Source organism: Brassica napus, chromosome C9 (genome assembly GCF_020379485.1).
Source record: "Brassica napus cultivar Da-Ae chromosome C9, Da-Ae, whole genome shotgun sequence".
Classification (NCBI taxonomy): domain Eukaryota; kingdom Viridiplantae; phylum Streptophyta; class Magnoliopsida; order Brassicales; family Brassicaceae; genus Brassica; species Brassica napus.
This window is the reverse complement of record NC_063452.1, coordinates 13,412,677-13,422,696: the sequence shown is the minus strand read 5'-3', so window position 1 is coordinate 13,422,696 and position 10,020 is coordinate 13,412,677. Positions and strand designations below refer to the sequence as shown.

Below are 10,020 nucleotides of genomic sequence, written 5' to 3'. Positions count from 1 at the left end.
ATAGAAAAAGTCAGAAACAGAGAAAGTGTCTCGTACTTTCTTCTTCCACACCAGTTCCGATCAGAGAAACGAAACTCAGAGGAGAGAGAGAGAGAGAGAGAGAGAGACAGGACAGGAGTGTTAGTAAATTTTCACTAGAAATATATCTCTGTAACTCTGTTCATCGCATGATCGTAGAGATCCAGATGCTCTAAATAGAAGAAGAAGAAGAAGAAGAATAAACCAGAGGAGGTAATTGTTGTGCGTAGCGAGGAGGAAGAGAGGAAGAGAGAAAGAGAGGGATGGGAGATGTGTGGACATGGATTATTTCATTCTTAATCCTTATCACTCTTGTCGGTTTCATCGTCTACCAGGTTCGATCCCATTCCCAAACTTTGGTTCTGTCGAGTCTTCTTACCTTTTAACAGCTTCAAGTGGTTGTTTAATTAATTAAGCTCTGTTTAGGTTGTAAAATGGTTTAGATCTTTATCATAGATCTCTAGACTAATCATATGTTTGGCTTGCAGCTTATATGCTTAGCTGATCTGGAGTTTGATTACATCAACCCTTACGACTCTGCATCAAGAATAAACTTTGTGGTATTACCTGAGTTCTTTCTTCAAGGCTTCCTATGTTTTTTCTACCTCGTTACTGGTCACTGGTTCATGGCACTACTTGGCGTCCCTTATCTCTACTACAACTTCCAACTGTGAGTCTCTCTCTCTTGACTTTTTTTTGGAGCAAATTTCATTGTCCAAAGCTGATTCTGATGTGAAAGAGTATGTATTTGTTTTATATGTTAGTTACTCGAAAAGACAGCATTTGGTAGACGTGACAGAGATCTTCAACTTGCTTGATTGGGAAAAGAAGAAACGGCTCTTCAAGCTCGCCTACATGATCCTCACTCTCTTCCTCACCATTTTCTGGTAAAAATAACCTCAAAAAATTCAGATTAAAAACAGACAGATTTGACTTATGTTTTAAATTCTTTTTTTTTTTTTTAAGGTTAATCTATTCAACACTGGACGATAACGAGGACTGAAAGCAACATACAAGCCCGGTGCGACATGAAAATAACGGTTTATCATATATGTTTATTACTAAAGAGTATGTTGTTAGTGTAACCATATTTTAGTCTGTAGTGAACATTCTTCTGATCTTGGGGTGATGATCAAAGTTTAAGTGTTAACATTACATTTGGAACCCTCTACCTTGTTCAGAGTTTTTTTTTTTAATTGTTTAGCTGCAAATTAATCTGAATTTCCAAACGAAATTAACAAATTCTTAACTTGTATGAAATCAAAGGTTTAGATATTATTTGATCTCTGCCTTATTGTTGGTTGGATACAAACCGCGCACTGATCTCTCTTAATAGCATTTGCATAGTTAATCAAAGTTCTTCTATTAGGTCTATTCGACTTTGTCTAAAGATGTGTACTTCTATATAAAGCAATCCAAGTCCAAAGTTATCTAATTTGAAACTTAAACCAAGAGATCAAAGTTGGTATTGTCTGACTCAGTGATGCAAAAGAATGGTTGGTTAATAATTGGTTTCCACATTTTTCCAACAACTAGATTTGTGGAAATACACATTTACATTTATTATATGATGACCATTTATCACTGACTTGTAATATATTGTCCCAAGTAGCTATCGATCTTGTTAGAAATAAATATGTGGGCAACACAAAGTGGAAATTTCCACAATCTAAAGAGTCGAGCAATGTGACTTTGCCTCTTATCATCGTTTATACTTTATATTATATATATTCTTAAAAGTTGTTTTGGCTACAAAACCAAATCATACATACCAATTTTCTTCTTCAGTATCTTGTTTTTGTTTCAAGTCTTTTCTTTTCCCAAATGGTGAAACCGTGTTTCCATGTTTCTTCCATCTCATGTTTCTTATGTTGTCTCTTTGTGTCCAGCTTCTTTATCAACAATCTTGTTTCTCTACCGTTTACTCGTCCTGGCCATATTGAGATCCTTTTAGCTTTTAAGAACAAGTTTCCAAACTTCAAATGTGATTTCAAAAAGTTGCCTTACTCAAAACAAATGACAAAATCTTGGACCAACAAAGGTGCTATGTCCTTTGATGGGGTTGTATTTGATAGCGAGACTAGTGTAGTGACGGAACTAAACCTAGGTGGTGCATGTCTCAGTGGCACTCTTAGTGCTAGCAGTAGCCTTTTCAGATTCCACCACCTCAGGTATCTCGATCTTCTTACAACTACTTTGACTCCTTCTCATCCCTCCTCGAACTTGGCAAACTCACAAACTTAGAGTCCTTGGCTCTTTCTCATATGGGTTTAGCCAGTGAAATTCCATCATCATTCAGTAGCCTAAAACGCCTGTAGTACTTGACCCTTTCCTGTAACGAGCTGATTGGCAGTTTTTCTCCTCTACTAAATTTGTCAACGCTCTCTTATTTATCTCTTTCCAATAATCACTTTTGTTGGAAATATTCCTTGTTCTCTACTCACCATGCCTTTACTTTCAAGACTTAATTTGAGCTGTAACCATCTATCGACTATATTGATACTATTAATTGCTCTTCATCATCTAAGCTTGAAAATTTATACTTTAGCAATAACTTCCTCAGTGGTCGAATCCTAGAGCCTCTCTCAAAATTAACCAACCTCAAGTACCTCGACCTATCTTTTCAAAACACAACCTACCCAAGCAGTTTTGTTTCCTCGGGCTTCAAGTCTTTAGAGTTACTAGATCTTTCTGGAAATGCTATATCAAGGCTTAATACCGGATCCCCAAATTTAAAGCTACTAGCCTTGGATAATTGCAGCATCGACAAGTTCCCCCAAATTTATTAAAAACCTACAAAAGTTATCAAATAACAGTTTCACAGGAGACATACCTCTTTCATTGTGCAATCAAACCTACCAAGGCGTCCTTGATCTATCTCACAACAACTTCAGTGGTTCATTTCCCCGATGCTTGAGTAACTCAGTAGAATATCTGAATCTCCGAAACAACAATCTCATTGGGAGACTTCCCGACATATTCGACAAAACTGGCTCACTAAGAGCACTTGACGTTAGCCACAATCAAATAACTGGGAAGCTTCCGAGGTCTCTTACAAATTGTACAAATCTAGCTAGAAGTTCTAAACGTGGAGAGCAATAGGATTGCTGACACCTTTTCATTTTGACTGAAGGATCTACCGAGTTTACAAGTAATTGTCCTAAGATCAAACATGTTCCATGTCCCATGGTCCAATCTATTCCCCTCAACATGCTCTATTATTTTCACAACTTTGGATAGTTGACATATCGCGTAACAAATTCACCGTAAGCCTACCATAAGATTACTTTGTCAATTGGAGTACACCTTTGATCAGTACACCTCAAGAGGAAAGAGAGAAACTGTACATGGGAGATGATTACTTTTATAGGTATTACCCTTCCATGTATTTGAGAAACAAAGGAATAAACATTGGAGCTGGAAAAGATCCTTGTGACCTATACATCCATTGATTTCTCCGAAAACAAATTTGGAGGACAGATTCCAGAATCTATAGGCCTTTTGAAGTTTCTTATTGTGCTCAACCTATCCAACAATGATTTCACTGGTCATATTCCATCTTCTTGGGCTAAACTCACGAGGCTCAAGTCACTAGGTGTATCTCGAAACCAACTTTCTGGAAAAATTCCACAGGAGCTAGCAACCCTCTCGTTCTTGGAAGACATTAACATGTCACATAACAAACTCTCGGGAATGATACCGCAGTGCACACAATTTGGAGGACAAAATAAATCATCTTTTGGAGGGAATATCAGTCTTTGTGGTCTTACTCTTCAAGAGAGTATCTTCAGGGACAAGGCACAATCAAACCTCCAAAGCAAGAACAAGTGTTGAACTGGAAAGCAGCGGCAATAGGCTATGGCCCTGGAGTCTTGTTTGGATTGGCGATTGGACAAGTGATATCTTGCATATTTCCATTGTGTTATCCATTCACCCATGTGCATTTTGAAAATATAGACTAGGATTTAGCCATGTTTAGGTTGCATTTTGCATACATGAGTCCTTATCAGGTATTGGAGTACCACATAGAGTTCTTGGAGACATTTGGGTGCATTTGGAGCTCAAAAGAGGTGATAAAAGTGATCATTGGACAAGCAGTGCATGAGAGCGACCTCACCGGAGCGACACCGTGAAGTCGCTGTGACACCCTTTCAGAGCGACTTGGCCAGAGCGACACCCCGATGTCGCTCGCGTCTCCATCGCTCGGAGGCACGAGAGCGACTTGGCCAGAGCGACACCATAAGGTCGCTCCAGCTGGGAGCGACGTGACCGGAGCGACACAGCGAGGTCGCTCGCGAAGAGCGACGTCTCGCAGCGACCCCTCCAGGTCGCTCCCGAAGCCTGGAACGACCTCTCAGAGCGACTACTGGAGGTCGCTGCGCGCTTTCTGTTTGCTCGAATTCATTTCTACTAAAGGGCCTTTTGGTCATTTCATTATGCACGTTTTTACTTCTGAAAACCTATGTTTTAAGTACCTTTGGCAGCCACCAGATAGATTATTTTTTTGGTTCTAAGAAAAACCTTTGGAAAGTTCATCTCTTGAATCATCTTTGTTCATCTAGTTATTGCAATTCTGTGTTTTCAATTCGTTGTTGTATCCCTCTGTATGATTAATCTGAAATCCAAAATGGGTTTAAGAGGAATCATGAAGAGTAGTGAGTAATCACCATTTGAATTCATGGGTTAGGAAGATTAAGGGTGATTAGGTTAGAGCTAGGATGTTTTAGAGTAGATCATTCCAAAACCTTGCTAGTAGAGTAATCATAATGCATCTTCTGAGTTAGCTTCTCAAAAGTTGATCTTTAGGCATTTCCCACCCAAAAGGTGTTTGATGAAATGCCTGAAACAACCCTTCTAAGCTTTTAGCATATTATGCCAAAGACATTTGTTGTTAGAAGTGCTAAGATAGCCTTAGACCTGTTAGTAATTATTGCTTCCATATTATTCAACCAAAGACATTTGTTGTTTGAAATGTGTTAGTAAATGAATATTCATCTAGACATAGAGTTTGTTTAGGATCGTGTCTAAGCTTAAGGTTGTTAGTTTGATTGTTCGTCTGCCATCCTTAGTTCGAAACTTGATCACCCAAGGTCTAATTCCTATGCCCATGAGTTCTCATTTTCCTTAGTTAAGAAAGTCAACTCATTTACCGTTTTTATTATTCTGAAACTGAATTAGTATTAATCACTAGTTTAGAAAACCCTTAAAATCATCGGTTGCACTTAGATTAAGTAAGTACTTGCATTCTCAGTGCTTGAAATCCCTTAGAATTGGTTCGACAATCATTTATACTACAACATTTGTCTTAGGAGCCTTGAAAACTCTTAATATCAACAAGTACTTTTTTCGTACAAACCAGTGTTGTTCTTCAAGTTGTTTTGCCTTTAAAATTGCATTTGGTTTGTTGAAATAAGTATATCGTCTTTTTGTTACCGTTCCGACATTGATATGTATGTGTGTGATATCGATAACTTGTTATCTCATGAAATGAAAGTCAGCCGTGGTTTTTATTTTCCAATTTCATTACTTATGTGTTGATCATTCATCCCTAATTAAATAAAATTGGTACTCAATTTTTCGTTACAAAAACATAAAACAGAGGGGTTCTACTCTGTTCTTCTTCAAAGACTGTTTACTCGGCTATTTTATTTGCCTGGATCTGGTGGAGAAATTTGGAGTTTTGACCGATTTATTGATTAATTTTAAAACTCAGTTGGTTATCGTTACGCTCTCATGTTACATTGAGATAGATTTGTATATATTCGATCATCATTTGTGTCTACTAAACACACGATTGGCGCAATTTAAGTGTTCAGAACTCAAAGAACCAGAGTCATGAAACCAAGATTGAATCACGTCAGTGTCTAACAAGTAACAACCAAACTTAAGTACCACACCACAACAATTTCTTCATAACAGGGCGAAAGTAAAACAAGATTAATGAAAACATCAAACAAACAGTTTCTCTGCTCTCCATCCACTGTAAACGCTTGCAATGTAATCTTCAATCCTATTCGTCAAGGTATCATCATCATCATCACCCTGCTCATGATCATCATCATCATGGTTTTCAATACCATCATCACCATCATCTTCATTCCACTGGCTATAATGTTCATTATCATTCCATATATCGCCTTCATAATCAAATTCATGAAAACCACCATAATAGCTAAAAAAATCAACATCATTACCATAGCAATATTTTGTGAGAGAACAACAATCTTTGTTCTTGTCTATGGTGTAATTATCAAGCGTAGTACTGTCTTCTTCAAACGTGCACAGAACATTAAAATCTTGGGCTTCTTTATTAACAAAGCGATTACTATGGATGATAAACAAGAAAAGGATCAAACTGAGGAAGAAAAAAATAAGCAGAGGGTTTGATGGAGTTGGAGGGTTATCGAAATATCTCAAGAAGAAAAAAAGCATTAGTGTTGAAAGAGTTGTTCTCCAGATGATCTCCATGCCATTGATTATAATGTTGAACATCTTATTCAGAGTCCTATCTATATCAATAAAAGATGAGTAGCTTTCCAGGAAAAACAGAATAACTTTCCATGAATTCTGCTAAGACAAATGAGTGGAAAAGTCTGTTGTGTGAAGTCATTGTAAAACTTCCAAGCACAATATTATAATATTCTAAGTATATGTTATTATAGAGCACTTATGACTGTTTCTCGATGCACAAGTTATAGCAATGTGTGTAGATTCTTGAGAGGGAAGTTTAAGATACTTGAGTAAAAAAATTGAGTTGAAGCTATGATCGTGACAGTTGACAAGTCTGCTCATTTATCCTTCTTTTTGATATAACATTTTAAGTTAGTTTTGTAAGAAAAACTAAGTAAAGAATCATTCGTTCACATCCATACAATTTGCCAAGTGAGATTGTATTTGATTTTTCTTTGAAATTAAAATGAATTATTCAAAGTAGTTTAAGAAGTCAATGTTGCTTGAACAAAAATAATGTCAACGTTTAAATTAAGAAGATAATATCTTTCATATTTCTAGATAGTAGTATTATATCAATAAGTAAAAGCAAAAGAAATAGAAATAATTCGTGAGACAGTTGGTTGATATATTGTGTTTTTGGCACACTATATGTATGTCTTATTAATAGTTTTCAAAGTTTTATCGAGTCTTTTTAGTTCATTTGAGTCATTACAAGTCTCGAGTTGCATTGGATGAGAGATAGACCAGATGGAAGGAAAAAAGAGAAAAGGAGTGTGAATTAGAGTCTTTTGCGCTGAACAGTCGACCGGAGCAGCCTGAGTGCCTGCTCCAGCGGCAGAGATAAAAAAGGAAGTTTCAAAATATTTCGGGATTTGCCCTAGATTTCATATTTTTCCCTATAGCCGTCTGTGGCTCCTATATATATAGTCTCCTATTTATTACTTTAGACCTACCTTAATTTTTACACAAGAAAAGATCTAAGATAGCTTTGATTTTTGAACGAGAAGACATCATCTATCTCCTAGAGAAGATTATCCTGAACCCTCTGATTTCTATTATCTATTATATGCAGTATTATTCAGAAATCATGCTTCTCTGTTCTTGTGTTATGTCTGAGTAGTCACCGAGTTAGTTTAGGGTTCTAGGGTTTGGATTCGTGAGCTGAAGTATAAATAAGTCATCTTAAGATTGTCTACATTCATATATGTTCTTATTGCTTGCATTGAACCGATCACTTAGTGCATGAATTAGGGTTAATCAATTTAGCTAGCCGTTAATTGATAACTTGATATGATTTGAATGAGCTTTGCATCCCTAGTCAGCGAGAGTAGATATTAGGATGTATTGTGAACATATCGGACTTGATCTCTAAGGCTTGCTAGCGCGTCTTGATCCAAACGAGAGTTTAGGCATCAAGACCGACTTGCAAATGAATCAATACCACGAGAGTGGGTTGATTCAACCTGAGTGATCCGAGTTTAGATTTGTTATAAGCTGAACTTGAATAATTGCTTGGCTTGCGATTTCCATACCGGAAGAAGAAACCCTAGACTAGCGCCTTTAAATCAATTCAAAACAACTTCATCTTGTTACTAGTTATTTACGTTATTGACTTCTTTAAAAAAGCCCACTTTGTTTTAGCTTAATTCTGATCCCATAAAGATAAAGTGTGAACTGGTCCTCTGGAATTGAATATAAAGATATTACAACTACACTGTTAACTTGACAGTAGACAAAGATCTAATTTTAGTGTATCAAGTTTTGGCGCTGTTGCGACGGGGACCAGCTTTTTACCTTAATTTTTTGGTTATTTATTTAGTCTAAAACCTCTAACTTGTTTAACCCTCTTTTTGCAGCGAATGACCCAAGTGCATGACCAGTAGATATATTCGGAGCAATACACAATGGGACTTAATTTTGCTTACAAATCAGGAACTCGCAAGCTTAGAAAGAACCAACCGTCAACAAAAATCAATTACTGCCACAATGGCCGACTTTGGCACTCTAGAACAGATGCAGCAGCAGATGCAATAGATGCAAGAGTTGCAGCAAACAATCGCAGCGCAGCAACTGGCTGCACAGCGGGAACCACCTGTCCCAATTGGTGAGAGGAACCTACTGCGTAACATCCCTGCTACGCGCTCTTCTATCGCTCCACCACCATGTCAAAGGGCAAACTTTGAGATAAAACCCGACATGATCAATCTTTTCCAGAGAAAGATGTTCCATGGACTGTCAGCTGAGATACCAATGGAACACATTGAAGCTTTTGAAGAGATATGCAGTTTCACTCGTGCAAACGGCGTCCCACCCGACTACATCAAATGCATGTTGTTTCCATTTTCTCTAGAGGACAAGGCTTCATGATGGCTTAAGTTATTACCTACAGGTTCCCTAACTTCTTGTGAACAGGTTAGAGCAGCTTTCTTGGGCCACTTCTACACGAAAGCCAAAACAACTGCCCTAAGGAACAAGATCTCCTCCTTCAAGCAACTCGCTAATGAACCTTTCAATGAAGCGTGGGAATGGTTTAATGATACCCTCGGAGAGTGTCCTCATCACGGGTTTGACGATGACCATGTACTAGGAATCTTCTACGATGGTGTAGAATGGGAGTTCCGCAATGCTCTAAATGCAGCGAGCAATGGAGATTTCATGACTCAAACCACAGAAGGAGCTCACGCGCTAATAGAGAACATGGCAGCTAGTTTGTCCAACAAAAACGAGGAGACTGACCGTTCCAAGAAGGTGAACAGCATGGACACTAGGAAGATTGATGACCTCGCCGCTAAGGTCGATCTGCTGCTCAAGAACAATCAGAATCAGATCTATGTCAAGGAACAACCCGCATCTGTTCTCATACAAGACCAATCCGGACAACTCCAACGACCGATCTCAGGGAAATCAGTTCCAAAACACTGGATATCAGAAGCCATACCTTCAGAATCAAAATCAGAATGGAAAGATGTTCATCCTCAGCCAAGCACAAAATTAGTTCCAGAACAGGCAGAACAATCCGCAAGCTACTCCAGCAACAGCGAGCGGTCCGCCAGATGAACTGAAGGGAATGATGCAACAACTTTTGCAAGGTCAGCAGATTCAAGGAAAAGCATTGAACCAGGTCACAACCGAGATCAACACTCAGATGGACAACATGTTCACGGAATTAAATTCCAAATATGATGTTGTGGCAAGCCACATAAGGAAGATGGTTGTCTAGATTGCTCAAACAGCTGAAACGATCAAAAGGCAACAAGGAACACTCCCTGGGAAAACAGACAAGAACCCCAAGAATTGTAACGCAGTCAAGCTGAGAAGTGGAAGACATCTCCCATATCTTGTCCCCAGAAATCTCACTGCTAAAGAGAAGGGAAAACAGAAACAGGGAGAACAACCTGAGGATGTCTTGGACGACGAACAAGACGCAGAACAACCAGCTGTGATAGAACCAGTAGCTCTTACGACGCCAGATCGGCATGTTCCTGCTCGCGTCTACATTCCAAAAGTTCTCTACCCAGTCCCTGCTAAGAAGTCACGTAAGAATTGGCA

General features: G+C 38.3%; 2 protein-coding genes and 1 non-coding gene across 3 annotated transcripts; 1 reads left to right on the top strand and 2 right to left on the bottom strand.

The window, feature by feature from the left end:
• LOC106430205 (protein cornichon homolog 3) lies at positions 1-1,184 on the top strand. Its single transcript, XM_013870975.3, has 4 exons — positions 1-353; positions 507-688; positions 783-905; positions 985-1,184. The coding sequence occupies exons 1-4, from the start codon at positions 282-284 to the stop codon at positions 1,019-1,021; spliced, it is 414 nt and encodes a 137-aa protein (XP_013726429.1). The 5' UTR covers positions 1-281; the 3' UTR covers positions 1,022-1,184.
• Positions 1,185-5,754: 4,570 nt separating this feature from the next.
• Positions 5,755-8,194, bottom strand: BNAC09G12940D. The gene has a single exon (XM_048770043.1). It carries the CDS (start codon positions 6,508-6,510, stop codon positions 5,968-5,970), a length of 543 nt encoding a protein of 180 aa, XP_048626000.1. The 5' UTR covers positions 6,511-8,194; the 3' UTR covers positions 5,755-5,967.
• Positions 8,195-8,931: 737 nt separating this feature from the next.
• LOC125593678 lies at positions 8,932-9,038 on the bottom strand. Its single transcript, XR_007329578.1, has one exon. It is a non-coding gene; the product is annotated as a small nucleolar RNA R71 (small nucleolar RNA).
• Between the last annotated feature and the right edge of the window lie 982 nt (positions 9,039-10,020).